Here is a 26,337-nt window from a genome sequence, read left to right as displayed (position 1 = left end):
GTCTTCACTTTTATACCAATAAAGAAATAATACAGGTACAATTTTATATTCTTTCTTCTTCACTTTTTTACCACTAAAGAAAAATACTTGACCAATTTTTCATTCTTTTTTCTTCACATTTATACTACTAAGGAAAGAATACTTGATCTATTTTTTTCTTTCTTCTTCACATTTATACCATTAAACAAAGAATACCTGTACAATTATTCATTCTTTCTTCTTCACTTTTTCCATTAAAAAAGAATATTGGTTCAATTTTTCATTTTTTCTTCTTCACTTTTTCCATTAAAGAATGAATATTGGTACAATTTTCATTCTTTCTTCTTCACTTTTGTACCACTGAAGAAAGAATACTTTTACAATTTTGAATTTTTCTCTTTTCCTATCTTTACCACTAAACAAAGAACACTTTTACAATTTTTCATTCTTTCTTCTTCATTTTTATACCATTAAAGAAATAATACTTGGACAATTTTTCATTCTTTCTTCTTCACTTTTATACTACTAAGGAAAGAATACTTGACCTATTTTTCATTATTGCCGGACAAATAATTGATAAACTGAAAATGTAAAATTCCTGTAAAAAAAACAAGAAAAATGCTTCACCTGGCTATGAAAACAGAAGCAGGTGTAACTGGAGAGTAAAGCTGCGAAGAGATATTTTTTACGCTCATAGTATTAAACATAAATTAAAACATTTTCAATTTTCAATTCTGAAAAAGAGAAATAAACATGCATATTTTATGCTTGATGAGTTAACAAACAAGACTAAAGTAGTTTTATTTTTCTTGGTGCGACCAAAGCTACAATGTTTTGATTGTAGCTAACATCTTCAACAGTTAAATACGAACTATGTTTCACTTAAATGCCGTCAGAGGTTGTCATGCACCGATACTAGTATTGCTCGTTCAACGTTTTTTTTAATAAATTACAGCTAGCGAAATATTTAAGTTTATGTGTGTATTCTTATAGCAAAGCCACATCAGGCTATCTGCTCAGACCACCGAGGGGAATCGAACCCCCTGATTTTAGCGTTGTAAATCCGGAGACATACCGCTAATATTTAAGTGAAGTTAGTGAAGTTCAAGAAGTAGTTTCAAATATCAGTGATGTCGAGAAAACCCACTTGTAGAGCAAAATCAACCAACAAAAGTAAATACAGCTCACGAATCAAAAAACCACGAAACCATATACTGCTGTATACCATATATTCCCGACATCAGCAGAAAAATAACCAACATTTGGGAAAAAACTAGTGAAAAAATATGAGATTTCAGTTAATACCAAATTTATTCAAAAACCAGGCACAAAACTGAGGCCTATACTATGTAAAAACTACACTGACAAACACCACGCCAACATTATTTATAAAATACAATGTGATAACTGCCACGACTTCTATATTGGAGAAACAAGTAGAAAAATGGAAACCAGATTCAAAGAACATTAAAAGTCACCTTCACACGTTTTCGAACACTGCAAGTCAAATAAACACAACATAACCATAGAAAACACTCAAATAATAAATAAAGAAACAAACATAAACAAACGCAAAATTAAAGAAGCCTTACTTATACAACAACTTAAGCCCAAAATAAACCAATACAAAGAAATACATTTATATCTATATTAAAATATAATATAATAAATAATAATAATAAAAAATAAATAATATAAAATTGTATATTCAACATCTAAGCCCGCCCTCTACATTCCGACACTCATTACACAACCCCTTCCACACATGTGGTCAGCTTCCGGTCAGTTACCTCTCTCTTTCTTTGTGAACCTGACGATGACCGAAGAAGGTCGAAACGTTGTTCACTTCTCTACGTAAAAAAATTTCTCAACCGAAACGAGCCGTTTTTTACATACATAATTTCAAATATATTTATCTACATAATGTTTTATGTGGATGTTTATCTTCAAGATCTGTATTTTTTATTACGAAGAGAATGAGATCATTCGAAGGATCTCCAACCAAAATTTATCATGAGATTCAAAATTGCAAGATGTGTAAATGAAATCGACAAATACACATTTGATAACATATTTCCTTCCCTCAGACATTCTGATGGTTGAACGAAACATCCGTAAGATCTTCATTTTTTTTTGAAATATGTCATAAATTGTGATTATTTATTGTCAGTGGGCAGGTACGGTCGCCATTTTGTAATATAGCTTCGAGCAAATTTCAGTTGGGTAAATGAATGGTGTTTATATATACTGCTTTCTTTCCACCTAATTATTCAAAATTCTCGATCACGAAAATTATACTTATTTTCACTTTAGTCACTGCATAATGGCTCATATGACGGCTCTGAATCTCATCTCATAGCTCCATGATCTCCTGACCGATTTGAGATCTAATTACCATTTTGGATTTGAAAGGCCAAACACTTTCGATTGATGTAATTGATCACAGTCAAGGTGTCATATTATTTTACTCTAATCCTGCCTACAAGAGTTTCAGTTTGAGAATAAGCTGGCAAAGATTCTGATGTGTAATAAAATAAAATCGGGTATACACGCACTCCACGGTTTGTTTGTTTGTTTTTGAATTTCGCGCAAAGCTACACGAGTACTATCTGCGCCAGTCTGGTGTGTCGGTCTGGAAATTCATGATTACTCTGTTAGTGACAAAAAAAGGCATGCTTTATACTTTGGATCCATGGGTGTGTTATAGGAGAGACGGACAAATCTCACTATTTGATCTCAAAAGGTCACACGTTGGTGGCAAATGGCGTTGGATTGCTGTCTTTCCTCTAGTCTATTACTTCAAGGCCAGGCATGACCAGGTGGTTAGGGTGCTTTACATCGAACATGCTTGATCTATTAGCCGTGGAGGCGTTACAATGCTCGATCAATCCCACTATTTGTTCCTAAAAGATTAGTCCAAGAGTTGGCGGTGGGTGGTGATAACTAGCTACCTTCCCTCTAATCTTACACTGCTAAATTAGGAACAGTTACCGCAAATAGCCTTCGTGTAGCTTTGAGCGAATTTCAAAAACTAAGAAACAAACTATTATTTTTAAATTAGGAATGATTAGTGTAGAGATCATTCAGGTAGTTTTGCGTGAAATTCAACCAACAACAGCATAAAAGGAATCAAAAATTTTGTGAGTTAGTTTCTCATAAAACAGCCTTTGTGTTTAAACTCTGAACGAGAAGTCATCAAAATAAGACATCGCGAAGATACCTTAGTGGGATTGTATCCAAATACATACAAACATTGGCTGCAAAAAATGAGCCTGTACTTACTTACAACATCAGTCTTCCAAAAGCCCGACGTTTCAATAGTAAACGAGCAGGGGTTATATTATCACCGGATCCTAGTACCGGTTCGTTTGTAATTGGTAATGATGTTCAATTTGTTTTTCATTCTTGTAAGCCGGTAATGAGTTCCATTTTTCTGACTGTTTGATTTCAATAGTACTTGAATAATTTTATTTACTTTGTGTTTAACCACAAAGCTACACTGTAGACTATTTGCAGCATGACCAACTCGGGTATCGATCCCAAAATGTTAGCGTTATAAGTGCACAAGCTTATCACTGAACCACGTGGGCCACGCTAAGAAGAACTGTTCACGTGCAAAAGACTTGATATTCCATAAATGCTTATGATATCATTTTAATGAAAAATATCTGTAGTGTAGTTTTCATTAATAAACTTCTCGGTAATTTTTTTTTTATCTAAAGCGGACTTGTTTTTTAAATTCGTTCTCTTTGTTTGTTTGTTTTGGAATTTCGCACAAAGCTACTCGAGGGCTATCTGTGCTAGCCGTCCCTAATTTAGCAGTATAAGACTAGAGGGAAAGCAGCTAGTCATCACCACCCACCGCCAACTCTTGGGCTACTCTTTTACCAACGAATAGTGGGATTGACCGTCACATTATACGCCCCCACGGCTGGGAAGGCGAGCATGTTTAGCGCGACGCGGGCGCGAAGCCGCGACCCTCGGATTACGAGTCGCACGCCTTACGCGCTTGGCCATGCCAGGCCATTCGTTCTCTGTGTTTAATATATTTATAATTATAAGTTTTAAACGATATTTACTGTATGTAATAATTTCTTAGAAACTTAGGTGCTAATAAAGAAAAATCCAGAAATATATCAATTAAGTGTATCGGTAGGTGATGGATTATATTGTTACAACATAACAAATAAATAATGAGAAGGAACGGGAACAATACGTGTGTGTAGTCAAACAATAGTGGTAAAATTACAAAATGTCATAAAGCCATATTAAAAAACAACAACATAAAAAACCGGTGGAAACACAGCGTGTGTTGTTCGAAGTTAAGCACAAAGCCACAGACAAGCTGTGCTCTGCACGTAACGAGTCAAAACGCGATTTCTTGCGTTGGAAGCCCGCAGATATACTGCTGTGCCACCTTTACGCATCACAATAAAATAATGAGACAAGATGAAATACCTATGGAAAACAGTGGAAACAATACGGTTATTCCGCACTAGTACGGATATCTCGGTAACTGACACATTAAACTATTATCGGAATAATATATTTCTCTGCTTCATTTATATTACCTGATATTTACATTTCCTTATACAGGAAGTTTTAACTTTTTTTTTTTACTCACTTATATCTAGAAGATATCTTATTTGACATAGTCGATAAATTTTGTAGAAAAATATATAAAGGTAATTTAACCAAAGGTGGATTTGAAGCTTCCATTTGCTGAACTAAAAACCTCTAGTCTTTACCGTCCGTGCCACCTTAGTTTATTTGGGAAGAGGGTAGATATTTTTTTTTTATGAATTGTAATTAATGATGAAAATTCCGTGTCTTAGATCTCGATTTCACCATATGATTTATAGTTACGGATCATGAAAATGTACCGGTTTTATATATTATTCAGGACATTTTTGAGTGTTACAGATGTCGAGACATTAATTTATTTTCATGAAAAATCCGTAGGAGATGAATAACGTTACTTCGTGTACATAACGTTCCTTTTATGAATTTTGTGTGCACTTCGATAATGACATGACAGACTTCATGAATATATCATATTCATATATGAAGGTGGAACTGTTGAAGTACACAGTCTATACAAATGTCGTAAAACATATCTTCGTCCGATGGTGAGACACTGGCAAGTTTATCGGACTTATGATGCTGAAATCAGGGGTTCAGTTTTCAGCAGTGAGCACGACAGACGACACAATGTGGCTTTGCTCTCAAAAATTAGTACACAGTCTATACAAACGTAAAAGGTATTTCTTGCTGGGACACAGTCTATGTAAATGTTAACCTTCTCTAATAATACACAGTTTTACAAAGGTAAAAGTTATTTCTTGCTAGGACACAGTCTATATAAATGTTAACCTTCTCTTATAATACACAGTCTATACAAACGTAAAAGTTATTTCTTGCTAGGACACAGAAAAATCCAGAAACATATCAATTGAGTGCAGCGGTAAGTGATGGATTATACTGTTACAACATAGCAAATAAATAATGAGGACATGACAGTTAGAAATTTAAAACTGTTTTTTAAACTAACAAAATTGAAAGTGTAAAAGGAACTAACATAATTTTTCGGCGATTCGTATTTTACTAGAAACCCGGTTTCGATATCCGTGGTGGGCAGAGCACAGATAGCCTATTGTGTAGCTTTGTGCTTAATTCTAAACACATACACGTTTCTTGTTTTCCATGGCATCAGACAAGAGGAGATAATTAAAATACTTACAATCGACTAAAAGCAGCTTCTTTAACGTATAAATCATAGCGATCTGAATAATTAGGATTGTATAGTGTCAATCATCTTGTTCAGAATGTTTACTCGAACTCAAGAAACCAAAATTTAATGAATTTTAAATTGAAATTTTCCAATTTGTAACCAACAGTGCGCCGTTGTTTCAGCAAAAAATAAATTGAAAATGACGTTAAAAACAAACAGAACCATTAACCTTCAGAACAGAGTTAAAGCTGTCTGTAATTAAAGTCCCTGAAGATGCGTTTTACCATGTTAAGTTAAATAAAGACTGTCACAGTACAAACAAACATATAAGGAGTTTGTCTATATTCGACTGCATTAAGCTTCAAAGCAATTTGGAATTAGATATGATTTGCACAGTAATTTAATAAGTTTTCAAAAAACTATCCACAGTTTATCTTAAAATAGACGATAACATCATTCAGCCTGAAAAAGTAGTTTGCCTCTAAAGACTTGAGTGAGGAGGTTTCTCTTGGCTTCATAGACAACAGAGGAAACGTATAATGTCATAGATGGCACCACACAGCCCATGCGGCTACTCTTAACCAAACAGAAGTATCAACTTCATTTTCAAAACGCGCCAGTAGTAGAAAGTATATTGAATAGAATCTGCTGGTTCATAAGCTAACCATTAAGCACATTCAGTCTTAAATTAAAAACCAGAAACATTTTGTGATTTTCTGTTATAAGATACCAGAAAACCGGAAAGTTTCAAGGTAAAGCCGTTAATTCCAATTAATTACAACTTTTAACAGTAAATAGCGTTATGAGTGACAATTACGCTTTGGTTATCTGTCTTTAAATAGTCATTATCTTAATTTTTAGAATGTTATTTGTCTTAGCTTTTCCTTCTCATTCGAAATACTTAATTTCACAGAATCTTATAATATAGTTCGCAGACAACAAACGAGAAAGACATTGCATGAAAAGAATCATCACAAACTCAGAAAGTTATATTAAATGTGCTTTGGATCAATAAAACCGAAGTTTTTATTAATTTTTTTTCTATAATCCTAACAATGGTAAACATTTTTGTTGTAATAATTACAAATTTAAAACCTTTTTACGAAACTGTAGTTGAAGGTCAAACATTTTTTATAAGAATATACGTTATGCACAAACAACAACTTATCGTTGGGATTGGGATTCATTGTTGTCCCTAGTCATCTCATTTTCATAAGCTCGCCAATATATGTTTCAAACGTTGAATATTACTTCTTCTAAGACACTAGCAGATACATTATGTGACTAAAAATAGCGATTAAAAGGATTTTTTAAATCAAACTATAAATAACACATGGAATTTTCTTTCATCTGTTTAATGAACAGTTTTTTCTTATTTCACTTCGAAACTGTGTACCTCACAGAGAAGCCGCAATACAGTTTAAGCTGCGTGTAATATCGCATATTTTAGTAGTTTTCGAATTGACTGTTTTAAATTGTCCTTTTGGATGTTGAACAATCTACACCGTCAGTTTTCCAAGTGGGTTAATTTGAAGATACGGGAGGTGAATAGATGAATTCCGAACCTTAAAATGTATATATGCATATAAAAAAGCCTTTAGCCATTATATAGGGAAAATATAGGGCATATTTGGTGTTCATAAAATAAATTTGTTTTATTATTGTTACTTTTAAAAAGTTTAAAATCCTTACAGAAGAACGCTCACGACCTGTCATCCGCCTATATTTAGAATTCTCTACAATCACACAAGGCAAGTTGATTGTTAGTTTGCTCATGGCATCGGTGCCAATATCCATTTCTCTCAACAGTGGGTAAAGATATTGGGCATTTCTAAGATACTGCATGAATATATCTTGTGAAGTACACACAGTACTTATTGTTAGGCTTATTTCTATCAAAGTAAACAGTATCTATAGGTTCGTAAGATGTTTTATTATATATATGTGTGTGTGCTTGTGGTCATTAATAAACCCAAACGTTTAAATTCATTACATATTTTAAAAAACTACATTTCCTATTTGAAAAACAATCTCACCAGACACACGTATTAATTCATAAATTTTAGTCAGTAAAGTCTAAACATGACACAGTACGCTTCAAAAATGTATCATACTGCACACATAAATAGTTCTTCTCGAAACTAACGTTGCTTTCAACATTCCTCTTTCCTTCGCTTTCAAAATTACAAGATAAATGAATCGAATAAAATGTATTTCCTTTTTTATGTATGCTTTAATGTTTGTAACACATTTTGATTACCTTTTATTCATGCTTTATTATAACACATATACGATATTTTTATGTACTTGTTGTTGAGAAACTGCTCGGCTTATAATCTGAAGAATTCGGGTTCGAATCCTAGTTATATCAAGTATGCTTGTCCTTTCAGCCGTGAGATGTTATAACGTGACGATAAATCCCAAGAGTTGGCGGTAGTCTTGTACTGCTACATTAGGGACGGCTAGCGTAAATAGCCCTTGTATACGCAAATTATCAGTGAATTTTGTTTTGCATAATTTTACACGGACGTATAGCGGTTAGTTCATAATAATAGCTTCCTTCAATGATGTTATTTTTTTTTTGTTGCTCCTGGTATTGTCTAGTGTCTAGGTCGCTCGACGCATAATCTGCGGTATCGAAACCCCTTACCGGACCAACTCTCTCTCTCACTCATGGAAATCTCAAAATGTGACGGTCAGTCCCACTATTCTTTGAGTTGGCAGTGGCTATTATTAACTGTCTTCCCTTAAATCTAGGCCCGTCAATACAAGTGGTTAGAGCACTTGTCTCGTAATCTGAGAGTATCGGGTTCGAATCCTACTCACATCATATACGTTCGGCCTATGTAACATTCAATCCCATTATTCGTTGGTAAAAGAGTAGTCCAAAAGTTAACGGTGGGTGGTGATGATTAGATGCCTTCCCTATAGTCTTACACTGCTAAATTTGGGACGACTAGCGCAGATGTCCCTTGTGTAGCTTTGCGCGAAATTCAAAACAAACAAAAAACCCTTTAGGCTTATCGCTTCAAAACTAGGAAGATATAGTGCAGACACCCCGCTGTGTAGCTTTGCAGTAAAACAAAACAAAGCAACCTAAAATTGGGCAGAGAAAATTATGTGGTTACTAAAATGTGTCGTAAGCTGTGAACCTATGAGACACACTTGTCGATATTACCTAGCGACCGAGTGTTTGTGAACAAGTAGTATATTATTCTCAAAAACGCTTAAAATGAATAAGAACGTACAAGTTTTTGTTTGTTTGACTTGTGGATTAATTAAAACGGATAGTGTAAACTGTACCAAGATAACATATACCGGTTCAGAACGATGAATTTTCTGAAGGCGCTTTAATATAACAACAGTTTACAGACATGTCAACAATTTACAATATTAAGAAAATAGATAATGTCTCAAAAATATCGTAGTTTATGGTCAATATGAAGATAAACATTTGAAAACTTTGAGTTCTGAACGAATTTTGTTTGTTTGATTTTGAATTTCACACAAAGCTACACGAGGGATAACTGTGCTAGTCGTTCCAAATTTAGCAATGTAAGACTATAGGGAAAGCACTAAACAAAGTATACTTGAATAAATTTTCATTCTTTCTTCTTCACTTTCATACCACTAAAGAAAGAATACTGGTACAATTTTTCACTATTTCTGTTTCACCTTTATACCACTAAGGAAAGAATACTGGTACAATTTTTCACTATTTCTGTTTCACCTTTATACCACTAAAGAAAGAATACTGGTACAATTTTTCACTATTTCTGTTTCACCTTTATACCACTAAACAAAGAATACTTGGACAATTTTTCATTCTTATATCTTCACTTTCATTCCACTAAGGAAAGAATACTGGTACAATTTTTCATTCTTATATCTTCACTTTCATTCCACTAAGGAAAGAATACTGGTACAATTTTTCACTATTTCTGTTTCACCTTTATACCACTAAAGAAAGAATACTGGTACAATTTTTCACTATTTCTGTTTCACCTTTATACCACTAAAGAAAGAATACTGGTACAATTTTTCACTATTTCTGTTTCACCTTTATACCACTAAACAAAGAATACTGGTACAATTTTTCACTATTTCTGTTTCACCTTTATACCACTAAAGAAAGAATACTGGTACAATTTTTCATTCTTATATCTTCACTTTCATTCCACTAAGGAAAGAATACTGGTACAATTTTTCACTCTGTTTCACCTTTATACCACTAAAGAAAGAATACTGGTACAATTTTTCACTATTTCTGTTTCACCTTTATACCAGAATACTGGTTTTTTTTCACTATTTCTGTTTCACCTTTATAACAGAATACTGGTACAATTTTTCACTATTTTTGTTTCACCTTTATACCACTAAAGAAAGAATACTGGTACAATTTTTCTTTCTTTCTTCTTCACATTTACACCACTTAAGAAATAATTCTTTACCAATTTTTCATTCTTTTCACATTTATAGCACTAAACAAAGAATACTTGGACAATTTTTAATTCTTTCTTCTTCACTTTTATACCACTAAGGAAAGAGTAGTTGTACAATTTTTCATTCTTTCTTCTTCATATTTATAGCGCTAAAGAAAGTTTACTTGTCAACAATTTACAATATGAAGAAAAGAGATAATGTCTTAAGAATTGAGACTATGATGTAAAAATATCGTAATTTATGGTCAACATGAAGGTAAACATTTGAAAACTTTGCCTTCTGAACGAATTTTGTTTGTTTTTTTTGAATTTTACGCAAAGCTACACGAGGGATATCTGCGCTAGCCGTCCCAAGACGTGTAAGACTATAAGGGAAGGCAGCTAATCATCACCACCCACCGCCAACTCTTGGACTACTTTTTTACCAACGAATAGTGGGATTGACCGTAACATTATAAGGTCCCCACGGCTGAAAGGGCGAGCATGTTTGGTGCGGCGGGGATTCGAACCCGCGACCCTTGGATTACGAGTCGAACCTCTTAACCCACCTGTACATGCCAGGCGCGAGTTTTGTTATTCATGTTTAAATTTTCTAAAATTAAACGTGTTTTTTTTTCTATTAAGTTTGTTTATTTTTAATTAAGTACAAAGCTACACAATATCTATCTGTGTTCTCTCCAACACGGGTATTGAAAACCGGTTTCTAACATTCTAAATCCGCAGACACACCGCCACTCCACTGGAGAACCTCCTGTTAAGAAATGCACGTAAACAGAGATCTGGGGTATCAAGTCCATGATGTTTGCGTAGTGAAGTTTAAATAAGTTTGTATCATACAAATCTGATATCTACATTTAAGTCACTATAAGAAACAACTCCAAGTAATGATACGACATTTCTTTTGTTTTTATTTATCTTAAAATATTCATTAATTTGAAAAAGTTAACATGGTTTGTGTTTCAACATTGGTAAATATTGGTCTTTGACCTTCACCAAAAATAAAACAACTAAAAAACTGCTTTCGTTGAAAGCTGTTGTAAGACTGTTATATAATGTTTGTATTTCTACGAATCGTTACCACATAAAGTTGTGTAAGAGTAACATTTTCCCATAGGTACAATAGTTAGACTTGTTACGAAAAGGTAATTTTGGACGCGGAGTAAGCGAAAGACACACACACGAAACTAGAGGTTTATGGATGGATATCCCTTACAATATGCAGAGAACAGAATCAAAACTGGTTTCTCGAAAAGGGATAACGACTACACTTCCTACACAAAAGTCTTTCTGAACTCGTCTTTCCACAAAGGAGTTGCTGTGACATTTCCAACACAAGTACCTTTTGTGTTTGTTTTTTGAATTTCGCGCAAAGTTATGCGAGGGCTATCTACGCTAACCTTTTCTAATTTAGCAGTGTAAGAGTGGAGGGAAGTCAACTAGTCATTATCGACCACCGTCAGCTCTTGGGCTACTCTTTTACTAACGAATAGTGGGATTCACCGTGACATTTTAACGCCTCCACGGCTGAAAGGGCGAGCATGTTTGATGCGACAAGGAACTGAATTCGTGAGGCTCAGATCACGAGAAAAAAAATGTTGTTGTATGGGAAACCACCAAGACGTTAACTACAGATATATATGCTAATATATATATATTCTACTGTTGATACAACACCTATGACCAGTACCACCTCAAATTAATAGCCGAGCGCCCTAACCACCTGTCCATCGAGGGCCAAGTATTTTTGAACGGAAATTAAACGCGATACATATATAATAACAAATTTTAAAGCCACAAACAAAACACATTAACATGAAACAAAATACGCTGCATATTTTTGAAAAGGATCCTAGGGTACAAGCTACAACATGGAATTATAAAATGTATCCTAGGTTTTGGAAGTGACTGCGAAAGTAGGACCAACATTGAGGTGGGGATACACCGTCTATCAATCTTAACCTCCAATTTGCTAGTCTCACATAAGAAAATTAGAAATTAGAAAGCGAGATGTGGGTTCTCAAGCCCACAACGTCCCACATCTATATCACCCTTCACTTCCTGCAGACAGTTGTGGGAAGGTGACTGCTCTCTCATGTTAGAATAAGAACAAGAAAAAGACAAACATAAAAAGATGAAAAATAATAAATCAATCAATAAATAAATAAATAAAAGAAAAAATGAAAATAAGGTACTACCATTTATGGTAAGTAAGATAAAACGTACCTTTTAAAGTTTGCATTCCTGCCCCCAATATGGTAAAGACAGTAATTAACACCACATCAGTAAAGTTTACCGTGACTGTCGTACTTATATATGCGGCTTGATTTGTATATCCGCATAAAGTTGTGCCAAGTTCTTAAATGATCTTATTTTTAACTAAAAATAGTTTTTAGCATAATTTCTCTGATTTTTACTTTCTTCGTATTTATTTAATTCATTTTTGTATTTATTACAGAATAATTAATTATTTTATCCAAAATTTCTTTATTAAATCCATTAATAAAGAAATTACGAGTTCTTCAACCTTTTTATTTTGATTCTGTATTCTCATAAGTAATCATACGAATGTCTTATAAAACTTCAACTATTAACTTTTTTTTTTAACTAAACTTTTTTCATAACACCTAAATCTGCAAAGTATTCGGCTAAAACTCTGTATTTCAGTAGATCTAAATTATGACATATACTAATCACTGTCTGTTCTTCTTTTCATTAACTTTTATACAATTTAAAATCCGCGCTTTGGTTGAATGACTTTTAACTTTTGGATAAATATTCTGAATGTCTTATTCCAAGCTCTAGGACGACTCAAATCTAAGAAAAGGCAGTGGTATGTATACGACGAAGGAAGCTGTAATTTACTATATTACAAGAATGAAACAGACTCGAATACCAAGAAACCTCTAGGTGCCATTAACATAAGGGATTCTGCTATTTCGTTAACTTTGGAGGAAATCAACCAGTTTGTGATACAGTAAGTGTTTTATATTACATTACAAGTTGCCGTTTTTACAGTAAGTGGGATTCATATTTAGAATAGGTACGATTACAGGTGTGATAATTCTCAAATACATAAAGATATTCAGCAAGTGAACTTAAAACGAGACTACTGATCTCTGTTTTATTAATCAACACTCTGAGTGGACAACTCTAAGCAAGCTGTAATGACAGTATAGAATGTTTTGCTCAACTTGTAATTGAAAAAGTTGCAATTTCCTATTACGTAACTTGGATAAAAATTAGACCTTTTTAAAAGGTGATAGATATCAAATTATGTTCATTAGATATTTAAAACTGTCGTCACAAGCACACAAAGTTTCGGTTCACAAACCCACTGTCGTCACAAGCATACAAGGTTTTGGCTCACAAACCCACTGTTGTCACAAGAATACAAGGTTTCGGCTCACAAACCCACTGTCGTCACAACCATACAAGGTTTCGGTTTACAAACCCACTGTCGTCAAAAGCATACAAGGTTTCGGCTCACAAACCCACCACCATTATGCAACAACATTACGGCAAAACTTGAAGTAGAAAACCAGACTAATATTAAAGGGAATAAAATTCTAGGTTCAAAAACCAATTTATTTGTTTCTTCGGTTTTTATAAAAGATTTTTAAGCACTAGCAACTGATCTATATATTTATAAGACACTGCATTTAAAAACAACGCAGAAAGAATTTTAAAAAAATACACCAGGTTAGCCTAGCATATCGATTAAGGTTCACTACGCTTTACTTTGGCGTCATTTATTAAGAAAAGTGGTATAGATTTATTTATGTCACAAAATTTACCTTGGGTTTATTTTAATATAAATATCATTATTACTTGATTTGTTTTGTTTTGAATTTCGCGCAAAGCTACTCAAGGCTTATCTGCGTTAGCCGTTCCTAATTTAGCAGTGTAAGACTAAAGGGAAGGCAGCTAGTCATCACCACCCACCGCCAACTCTTGGGCTACTCTTTTACGAACGAATAGTGGGAGAGACCGTCAGATTATAATATCCCCACGATTGAAAGTGCGAGCATGTTTGGTGCGACGGGGATTCGAACCCGCGAATTACGAGTCGAGTACCTGAACCACCTGAAATGGGTTGAAAAAATACATATACAGTATTTCAGAAAATTAGCTTCACTATGTTTCCTTATAACATAAAATTTCAAAAAGAAAACACAAATTGGCAGTTTTCTTTCTAAACATGTGTATTATAATAATATATTTTGCTTTATTTTACTGAGATACTATACATATATGAATTTTTCAAGTATTTTCCTTTCATTTCAGTTTTGTGTGTGTGTGTGTTTGGAAATGAGTTTTAGGAGGCAGGGTTTTTTAATTTACCTTTTCAATAGCCTATTTTAATACATGATAACATGCGAACAAATAATTGAAAATATGGCAAAAAATAGTTTACCCGAATTAACTCAACCATATATTTTTTTTGAATTGCGGACGACGCATGAATTATCTCGGGCAAATCACCAAATATTATTTCATGGGGTTAAAGAAATGTTGTTGTATGCTACTTGTAAACTATTTTAATATTAATTATCTTATAAATTTTAAGATCCAGAAATACGCTTCTATATTGTAGTTCAAAACATTCAGAATGTTTATTCTATTTTTAAAATTATAATCTATTTCAAGTTAACGTTTCAGAATTAATCAACAGTGACAAAGTACGCTCTAGTGCCTCTAGTCTTTTCAAACTTTCCTGTCCCTCCCTTTTCCGGGCCCTGTCGTGGCCAGGTGGTTAAGGCGTTCGACTCGTAATCCGAGGGTCGTGGGTTCGAATTCCGGTAACATACTCGCCTTTTCAGCCGTGGGAGCGTTATAAAGTTACGGTCAGTCCTGGTAAAAGAGTAACCCAAGAGTTGGCGGTGGGTAGTGATGACTAGCTGCCTTCCCTCTAGTCTTACACTGCTAAATTACGGACGGCTAACACAGATAGCCCTCGAGTAGTTTGCGCGAAGTTTTAAAACAAACCCTTTCTTTTCCAGGCTAGTTTCTAGATTTTCCAGACTTGCACATGTACGTGTACGACACATTGTATATATTAAAATGTATACCTGATTAACATCATTTTATTTTGCAGTATGGTTATAAAAGCTAGCACAAACATCGCAAGTTATTTATTTTAGACAAAGGAAAATATTTTTACCTAAGGACATTGCATTTTAAACAGTAAATTAATGTATTATTATTTTATAAGGGAATATATGATCTTGCTTAGAAGTAACGTGAAGTGGACATTAAAAGAACAGTGACTCATTGACAAAAAAATGGCACATTTCAAGCATTGCAAGCGAGAATTTATTTTAGTGGTGATGTCAGGTTGAGACTGTGGAAAATCCATAAGAAGCAAGCAGATCCTCTTTTATTTATGATGTTATAAACATCTTTAAAAATTAAAACTGTGTTTTCTTATAGCAAAGCCATATTGGGCTATCTGCTGAGCCTACCGAAGGGAATCAAACCCTTGATTTTAGCGTTGTAAATCAGTAGAGTTACCGCTGTACTAGCGGAGGCCTGAAAATATAAAATTAAATAGTGAATTACTGTATATTACCACTTAATAGTGTAACGTACTTTATATTTTTTTATTTTTGTGAAAGGACCTACAAGTCTCTGTGTAGCATTCATTTTAAAACTGAAATGATTTTTCCTAAAAACTTGCCCGTAGCAAGATGAAGAATTAGACGTGTCTTTTAGCAGTTATGCACACATTTTATTACTTAGAAAAGGAACATTTTGGGGGCATAATAACATAAGGGCAAGGGCTTGAGCCCGCTCAGCCACTCTCCTGTGCATATTACTGTTTATCAGTGATATAATGATATTTAAAATTACCATCACGTAAAGTGATGACATAGAATGAGCAACCAAGCTAAGCAGAATGGTTTGCATGCCTTAGAAAGTTCTGAAAAAGATACGGGGGGATACAGTTTTACTTGACCTTTTGAGGTTAGGGGATAATATTGTAAATTTCTCTGAGGTTTGTTACATTTTGTTTTATTTGACTTTTTCAGTTGGATTTAGTGTTTGTTTATAGTTAAGCACAAAGCTACACAATAGGATCTCTGTGCTCTGCCCACCAGTGTTATCAAAACGTGGTTTCTGGTACTGTATTTCCGCATAGATGTTGGTGCCCCACAGAGGCAAGCAAAAGAAAAAATGTATTCGATGCTGTAAATCAGATATTATTCACAGACGGAAGCTTAAGTGTGGGGCAATTATCATATGGATAACCCTGTACTTGTGATGTTTTATATCTATAGACCAAAATTGAAGACAAATCTGTTTAAAAGTATTAGGTAACTGAATTATTTTAACAACATTCAACAAATGAACACGAGTAACGCTGAGAAAAATAATGATAATAATAGTATACTTAGAGATTTTCTAGAATCATTTTAGGTCACTTTGTACCATACATTATTGCAATTAATGTATACTTCTTTGTTTTTGCTTGTTTTAGAACTGATCAACAAGAGGGAAGGCAACTTGTCAATAGCATTCTGTCCCTTGCTGGGGCAGTGGTTAGTTTTTGGATTTACAACGCTAAAATCAGATGTTTGATTCCCCTCGGGGTACACAGCAGATAGTCTGATGTGGGTTTGCTATAAGAAAACACACATACAGTAAAACCCACCACAACTCTTCGGCTACTCTCATCAAATAGTTGGATTTAACAATCATTTTTATAACGTACCAACGGAGGACGATTTTGCAGCAAAGGGTCCCAAGCGCTGAATCTTGGAATTCACAGTCTTAAAATGCTACTCACTGAGCCACGCCCGGTCTTACATTCTAGTGTAATTGTTGAAAACATTATATGTGGAAGGCTTATATTTTACACGGTTGTAAACTTTGATGATTTCTAGTTTGGAGCAAAATTAAAGGCGGTGATCATAAAAAAGACATTTTTGCTTTTTGGTTCTTTTTGACGCCTACGAGAAGTTTAATATCTTGTACAATAGCTTTCACGTATTTATTTAGATACCATTTTCACTGCCGATATGGAGTACATATACACCAACTTTATGTTTATATCCGTTACAGCACTCAGTGTAAAGAAGTAACCAAACACTTCTGGGTGAAATAGTTGATGTTAGATGAAATATATACGTAGAAAACTGAACTAGTCATTAGCAGAATTAACTACAGTGTTTATGGTATTTCGTTTTCAAATGTTTTGTATGAATCATACGGTGTTAGGGATTCTGTAACCAACAAAATTCTGGACCCACAAACAATCTCGTGCATTAGTAGGTTAATAATTCTAGGGTTAAAGCAAGTATAAAAATCGTCAGTGTAAAGCTGATTATTCTCGTAGCGGGTATAATTCCAAATAGGCCTAGCTTCTTGTATAAAGCATAACTCAGAGTTTACAGATGTGTTCATCATGAATGCAAAGGAAAAAAACTTATTTAACTTGATGCTCATGTTGTCAGATAAGTACCTCAGCACATGTTATCTCAGCACATGAACGTAAGACAATTAAGTAGGGTTTTTTTTGTTTTACTTTATGTAATATTTTCCTTACACAAACAACAAAATTTGGTTGAAGTAAAATCAAACAGTCTATTGTAAACAGTTTGCAACTGAAAATACTTTGTGTTTCACTGAAATGACTGCCATAATATGTATTAATTTTTGTTTGGAGTTTTTGCTAAACATATATGTAGTTACTAAAATACTGAGTTTAAAGTTCGATATACGGTTCAGCTATGTTTGTATCATAAACATCACTTGACTTCTAGAATACACATTTCGGTTTAGAATATTTTAAAGCCGATATTTTCTATTTTAATGTTTTGCTTCATATTTCTCTTAAATATTAAACGAAAAATAACTCGATCCTTGATCATACACATGCTCACTGTGTTACTTCGTGTTTCTCATAGTTCTGACAACAAGGAGTATGTTTTGGTGGCTGACAATCATGAGTCTATGATGATTTGGATTATGGGCCTACAGGTAAAATTGATATCACAACATATTTCTAAGAATAAGGTAATGCTAGACAAATATTTCTATTACCCCTTCACAAAATTCTAGTTCTATTTCCTGCAGTTCTGCAGAAAATTAAGTCTGGCAATGGATAGTATATATATGAACACAAATACGCACATGAAACATACAAATGTTTTGTTTGATAACTTTTATGGAAACGTATACGCATGTTTAATATTATCTTCGTATAAGTTTACTTTTGGATATTATTCAAGTATATGAATATATATATATATTTTATCCTCGTGTTAAGCTGTGAATGTCCCTTCCCTTATGTTACCTGTTCATAAGAAATACATTCTAACTAATGATATGGCGAGTGAAGCCTGAATAGTCATGTTTCTAGAATCAATGCTTCAAAGGACTATTATTTAGGGTTTTGTTATTTTTTCATCACGCTCGAATGATAGTGTCCTATCAGGTTATTTCAATATCTATAACTTCGATTAACTATTTTTGAGAAAAGGATTACACAAAAAAAACATCTTTTAATTTATTTTGTATAACATTTTCATCATGTTAGATTACTGTATTTGCTGTAGTTCGATATTGAGCCTGAGGTTCGGTACTGTGAAAATGATGCCAAGGTTCATGAACGAATGTTCGGAACATTTAAAACTTGATGGGAAAATCAAGAAACAAATTCAAAATGTTTAAACGCTACGTCGCCATCCTCCATGACAATATTCAATTAAAAAAGATTAATTTCAGGCTACACTATTGCATGTTATTTATTTGTTTGATTGTAGTTAAGCACAAAGCTACACGATTGGTTATCTATGCTCTGTCCACTACGGGTATTGAAATTCGGCTTCTAGCGGTGTGAGTCTGCAGACATGCCGCTGTGCCACTTGAAGGCTATTGTAAATTAATATTTAAAGTCCGTTTCTTAATGCCAGTCCACCAGTGGATCAACGGTATGTTTACTGACTTAAAATACTAAAATCCATAGTTTGATTGCTTGTGACAGACAGAGTAATTGGCCCACTGCTTAGCTCTGTAGTGAAACAAGTGTCAGCACACATTCCGCTGGGCCAGAGTGACCACATGCTCTTGAAAAGAAGCTAAATGTTTTACTTAGGTCTTTAACGGTAAATATGTCTCAGACACAATAAATTATATTTGAATGATATTAATTTTATACGCGTTAAATATTTTCTATACATATACTGATTAGATACAGAAATTGTTTTCAAAATATTAAAATTTATTTATTTATTTATTTATTGTATTATAATACTGGTACTTTAATTTTCAAAAAGCAGCATTTATTATTTTTTTAAACAAAAAGTTTATAATGAAATTGTTTATTTGTTAATTAATAAGAATTTGTCAGGAATTACATGTTACTATCTGTAAAATAGGTAATGTAAACATTTTATTACCCAAAGTAACGCAAGGCGTTTGTACTTACACGTCCTTAAATAATTTGTTGAATTTTACGCAAAACTACTAGAGTAACTTCTGTCCTTCGCGTCCTTTGCCTCAAAATTCTGTTACGCGAATACTTGAAACAAAATAAATTGTAGGACAATGTTAAGAGTTTAAGGAATATATTATTAACTGTTTAATTTATATTGATAATGTGTTTACAATTTATTCATATATTTTTGCAAACACATTATCTGATACAGTTTGTTTCCACAGCACTGTTGAGACAAACACCGTGTCTTGTATATGTATTCTATCCACGCATTAAACAAAATTAATAGCGAAACAACGTAGACTTATTGTCAGTGACAAAAAGTTCGAAGTGATAACTTTTTTGGTTTTTGAATTTCGTGAAAAACTACAAGAGGACTATCTGCGCTAACCGCCCCTAATTTATCAGTGTAAGATTAGAGGGAAGGCAGCTAGTCATCACCACCCAAGCCAATTCTTGGGCTACTCTTTTACGAACGAATAGTGGGATTGACTACAATATTATAACGCCCCTACTGCTGAAAGGGCGAGCATGTTTGGTGTGATGGGGATTGGAATCCTCGACCCTCGGATTTCGAGTCGAACGCCCTAACCTCGTGGCCATGACGGGTTCAAGTTTTCAAATAGCATCTGAATAAACAAGAGGATGTGTGTGGGAAGAACTGAATAAATAAATTTAACCAAATCAGAAATAAATCATCAATAAATCATAAATCATTAAATAAATCATGGGAAAAAGCATAGTAAGTTAGTTTAGTTATAAAATTCTACCTGTAAAGCGTTATTTTTTTCGGGTCATTGTTGTGAAGTTGAACTAAATGCGAAATATACGTAGCTAAAATTAGTGAAAACAGTAAGTGAAAGAAAACACTCAAACGAATGAGTCTATTATTTGTGTAAACTGTTAATGTCTGAGCGCTCTTTTGCTTACCCGTTTGCAAATTTCTAATTTGTTCTAATTGAAGGAGACGAAATGAGTTTCTGTGCTTCGTGTAAGAAGCATTTACGAATTTAATGAATTATTGAAAAGACATCGCATCAAATTGTTTCAAATTGATTGGACGTAAGGGCTTCGTATGAGACATTGTACAAATTATACAAAATGACCTCGACGAAACTGCCGCCTACGGTTTCCTTGGTGTTTAATATTTCGTATTGAAATTATCATACTTTCGGTACTGTATATAGCAGGTGTTTGCTGTGTTATTTAATTAGTCAGAGAAGATGGTACTATTATTTCAAATATGCAGCGTTGAAAAACAATTTGAAAGGCACAGCAATAATTAAAAATCATCGCCTTTGGATGTGGTTCCTTACTGTTTAAAGCCGTGATTATATGTATTTATTTGTTGCTCCTAGCAACCGCCGATGTGATAAATTGTATTTTAAGCATCAATTTTAAGTGTTGTTTTTTTTCACTAGTTTACTCTGACTTTAATTTCTCGCTGTTTGTAAAATGTATAATGAACAAGCACTGGTGTTATTGCGTTCAAATGTCACTAAGCTCAGACACACGTGTCAAAATTGACGTTTCCTGACGTCTGTAAAAAAGATTGAAAACGTCATGTTCATACCACGTGGACATTTTTATGAATATTTAATGGAACGAACATTTAGACAAAATTAATTATAAATAAATACGCTTCTAAAATGACGCAACAATATGAAGATAATTTTTTATCTAGATGTCGCTTTTGGAAATAAAAATATTAAGAGTAGAAAATGTTAAGGAGAAAAAAATCATGATAATATAGTAAAAATGTTTCGAAAGTGTTTCTTTTTTATGAACGCGACAGATTTAATGAAGCTTAAACACTGCTTATAGCAAAATGTATTACAAGTGTCATCATTATTAGTTATAATCCGTTGAGTTTTCTCATTGGCATAGAAACAAATTATCGGGTATTATTGATGGTTTGTTTGGAATCAAGCACAAAACTACACACTGGTTTATCTGTGTTCTGCCCACCACGAGCGTCGAAACCAGGTTTTTAGCGGTGTGAGTCCGCAGACATACCACTATGACACTGAGGGGAGTTACTGATGTATTCGTCCGCTGCCAATATGCTATTATCTTTCAAGTTTTATAGTGTTTCATAAGCACGGATTATTCAGTTAACAGCTGCCACTTTGAAACAAACCATATATGTTTGTTTGTTTTTCGAATTTCGCGCAAAGCTACACGAAGGATATCTGCGTTAGACGTCCTTAATTTAGTAGCGAAAGGCTAGAGAAAAGGCAGCTAGTCATCACCACCCATCAAAAACGTTTTTTCTTTTGCCAGCGAATAGTATGATTGACCGTCATATAACAAGTGTATATGCATCTGTAACTACAATAAATCACTGCAACCAATTTTCCAACGTGCAAGAAAAAAAAAAAGAGAGAGAGATGGAGAAAATATGAATTTAAAGGTTAGAAGGAATATAGAATATGTGAATGAGGGTTTTGAAGAACACTGAAGGCAACACAAAACGGAAGTAATGGAAAAACAGGGCGAACAGCAAGTAAACTAGAATCAAAATAAAACATATTAAGAGACCAAGTCACCACATAGAGATACACTTGAAGTAAGAAGTAAACGATTGTGAATCATCATAATAATAAAATATATAATAGGATAAGAAACAGAGCATGAGGAAACAGAAGTTCATAAAATCTTTAATCTTATGTACGCTTCTACTTTCTTATAATAGTCGTTTGTGATTGGATATACTTAGTTATTATTAATGAAAAATAACATTAAGTTTAGTAAAATGCGTTTAAAAATCAATTTTGATTAATAAATTATCAAATACCACAGGCAAGTAGAGATGGCTTCCATTATCGTCTGGCACTTATGAATACAGAAGGTGATGATATTTTAGCACGCGCCAAAAGCTACCAATCACAGAGAAGGAAAGAATCACTCCTGGTAAGTACTGCAGCATGACCTTTGAAAATCCAATAACTATAGGATATAAAATGGTTTTAGACCATTGCGGTCAATTTAAACTCTGTTTACTGTTCTCGTTACAGACTAAATGGTTTGGTTGATTTTGTTTATGTCGTTAATAATGTGTGCTTTGAAAGCAAGAACCCAATATCAAAATTCTGTTTATTATAACAATATTGCAGTTTAAACTCTCTAATAATTGTTTTGCTTAATTTCTCATCAACTTTGGGGTTTTTTGAGGTAAATTTCAATTCTGCATCATAGTTAGGAAATTACAACACGTATTTGAAGATTCAAGTCTCTTAGCGGTTTTTACAATAACTTTATTAATACATTATTCAAGTTTTGAACTTAAACATTAAATGTCATGTTCAAAGACATAATGATTAGCTTTGCTTACATTTTAAATAGAACAGTTTCTTATGAACTACTTTCATACGGCAGCTCTTGAACTTTTTATTGTTTCTTTGTATTTTTATTTAGAATGATGAAAAAATGAAATCTCTGATCACAAAAATACGGATGGCTAAAGATAAAACTGAGATATTTGGGACCCATTCTCTTCATCTCCCGAATACATACTTAGACGAGAAACTACGATCCGAGAAATCACCTGCGAGTACTTTATGGATGAATAAAACCACAAATTCCAATAATGACCTGAAAGGTAATATTAAGAAATGTTACTGTCTAATGGATGCTAATGGCATAAAGTATTCTGGTTGGGAACACCAACAAGCGTTTCATATTCCAGCTTAAACATTTTAATGTGGCCATTTCTAGGGTAATGAATAAAATAATAGGGCGTAATACAAAAAAATGAAACGAAAATAATTAATAATGGATACCAGGCACATATATATCCAGCTCTGTTATTACAATTATTTAAACATTTCTTCATTAATACCACATAGTTTATTTACATCATTCTCGGCCAGGTGGTTAAGGTACTCGACTCGTAATCTGAGGATCGCGGGTTGGAATTCCCGTCATACCGAACATGCTCGTCCTATCAGCCGTGGTGGCGTTATAATGTGACGGTCAATCCCACTATTTGTTGGTTAAAGAATAGCCCAAGAGTTGGCGCTGGGTAGTGATAACTAACTGCCTTCCCTTTAGTCTTAGAATGTTAAGTTAGGGACGGCTAGCGCAGATAGTCCTCGTGTAGCTTTATATACGGTGTTATATATAATATTATAGTGTTATTTTGCTCTTTAGTTATCAAGTACTAGAATAAATTTCATTAAATAATCTTTGTAGCTTGAACTTTATAGTTAAGAGAAAACATATCTTAAATAATAGCGAATTTGTTTTGCAGATTGTTATAATAAGCACTGAAAGAAAATTTAATAATTTACTTCAAACACGACCTACACGAACTCTCTTCACTTAAGATTTCAATAATGACCTACAGTTTTCGTAAGGTTTTTCTAACTTGACAGACAGTGTAATGCTCTTACGTAAGTTTTTCAGGTGTAGATAATATTTTCAGTAGTGTATTTTCAATAAGGATTTTATCTCAATTTTAACTTTAATTTTACAAAAACTCTGCTTGATATATTGTTGGTGGCCATCTTAGATTTTGCCTTACATTGAGCCCATTTTGTAATATTAAGATTGCTATTTAACCTGTTTTAAGATAGATTATTTACGATATTGAATGAGACCTACGAATCAAATGGAGGTAATACAAATATTAATAATACCATTTTACATCACGGCATACAAATTCCAAATGTCCGTCAAATTGTCAATTTTATTAATTTTGTAAGATTATTTTTTTTTCTGTTTTCAGATTACATAACCACCCCAGGGGTTTATTTTCCTTGTATTTGACTTCCAGTAAACTCAGATATTTAAAGTTTTCTTAATCGACCTTAAAACTTCCACACCTTTTTATACTGTACGTTGTTAATTCTGCCTAAGCAACTACTGTTGCACAAACGTTTCACAAACCCACACTTGACCTTCAAAAGTACAGATTCCAGAGCTAGTGGCATAAGTTCATCTGTTGTTTCGTGCCATCACTCCAGTGTCGAAGGGTCAAGTGTCAGATATAAACATGTTATGTTTTTCTACCTCCTTGTATTATTATCGAAATTTTCCAAATTTGCTATTTTATTCTCTTTTTACTTTACATGACTACTGTACTGTGTCATTGACCTGGAACCTGACATGGCTTGGTGGTTAGGGCACTCGACTTGCAATCTGCGTGTCATGGGATCGAGTTCCGTCACCGAACATGTTCGTTTTTCTAGCGTGTGGGTTATATAACGTGACGATCATCCTCATTATTCTTTAGTAAAGAATCGTCCAAAAGGTTGGGGCGGATGGCGTTGTCTATTTACCTTCCCTTTAGACTATCAACTTAAAATTAGGAATAATTATCGCAGATGGCTCTTGAGTATCTTTGTGTCAAATTCAAGAGATCACGGAATTAGTACAACTAAATTTCCGGTAGAGGCAGCTAACTGTCCGTTAGTGGCAAATTCAGCATACATAATAATAGTGCTTATCTTAAATAAAAATAATTTATTGTAACTTGTGTTCGGTCTTTATTTTATCAAGACGTCAGTTGCTATAGAGACCATGGAATTACTTCCAGTAAGCGTCTTGTAGAATCTCCGGTTATTAAGAAGACACTTTTTATTGTACTGAAATATTTCGTATCTGAATGTACGACACGTTAAATTATTGATCTGTACTATACGTTGATTCGGTTGCTGTCAATTCACGAAATTAATGACATCGATGTTCGACTGTTTCACTAAATGTTTGGAGTTGAAAGGTTAACGAATGAGGAAGCGTTCATTAAATTCTCCATCAACACTGATCTCTATCGGTACAAGGATTACATTGATTCACCAATGACGTATGTGTTTTACCAAGTGGTTTTGCTCTTGTTGTGGCGAATTATGTTGCATCCATTAATTGCTTCGAATTATCTATTACAATAATTTCACTTTATTCACGTGCTTGGTATATTAGCGGGAGGTGGTAAGGTCGAAGACTTTGTCCTATGACAACAGTTGTTTGGTCATTTGTGACAAGATCCAAAACAACTGTGACTGGTTTGTTTTGAATATCGCGCGTAGCTACACGAGAACTATCTGCGCTATAAGTCCTTAATTTAGCAGTGATTGACTAGAGAGAAGGCGGCTGGTCGACATCACCTATCGCCAACTTTTAGGTTACTCTTTTACCAACGTATAGTGGAATTAACCGTCACAATATAACGACCCTACGACTTCGGTGATGGGAATTAAAACCCGCGACCCACAGATCACGACTTGAGCGTAGTTAACCGCCAGGCCACGCCCACTTGTGTCTGAAGCTTGGGGTACTTATTTTGGACATTTCAGCACTTTGGTGTATAGTAAAGGTATCTGCTTCTATATGAGTGCATGTCTGGTCCGCTACGTTTTTTGCTACCTGATTTAACATATTACTATAGTTGCTTCTGCACCAACTTCTGAGCAAAATATAGTTTCAACAAATATTTATTGCTTGGGAATGTTTTGAAGATCTTAATACATTACAGGAACTTAGTAGTTAGATCGGTGGAATGATTTTCCTCCTCAGTGATCTCTTTGGAAGAAGACTTCACACTGAAGTTGTCATACACTATATACGTATTTGTATGTCTACCAGACTTGCTGTTTATATGATGATTGGTCACATTTTCACAGTTCTAAGTATGTTCCCTTGGACACAGGTATGTTCGTTAACAATCTAATGCTGTCATATCACACACGTATGATCTGTAATCGCCAGATCTGAGTAGTGAGTTAACTGGTCTGTGACTGGATCTT

The 26,337-nt window shown here is 33.8% G+C and overlaps 1 protein-coding gene across 1 annotated transcript in view; it reads left to right on the top strand.

Moving 5' to 3' along the window:
• Window positions 1-26,337, top strand: part of LOC143230859 (uncharacterized) — a 226,756-nt gene that overhangs the window by 29,646 nt on the left and 170,773 nt on the right. Inside the window, exons 3-6 of the mRNA XM_076465126.1 lie at window positions 12,949-13,126; window positions 18,060-18,132; window positions 22,394-22,504; window positions 23,009-23,192. Coding sequence (XP_076321241.1) covers window positions 12,949-13,126; window positions 18,060-18,132; window positions 22,394-22,504; window positions 23,009-23,192 — 546 coding nt within the window. The remainder of the gene's footprint in view (window positions 1-12,948; window positions 13,127-18,059; window positions 18,133-22,393; window positions 22,505-23,008; window positions 23,193-26,337) is intronic.

Source organism: Tachypleus tridentatus, chromosome 10 (assembly GCF_004210375.1).
Source record: "Tachypleus tridentatus isolate NWPU-2018 chromosome 10, ASM421037v1, whole genome shotgun sequence".
Classification (NCBI taxonomy): Eukaryota; Metazoa; Arthropoda; class Merostomata; order Xiphosura; family Limulidae; genus Tachypleus; species Tachypleus tridentatus.
The sequence above is the reverse complement of the archived record's forward strand: the minus strand, read 5'-3'. Positions and strand labels throughout refer to the sequence as shown.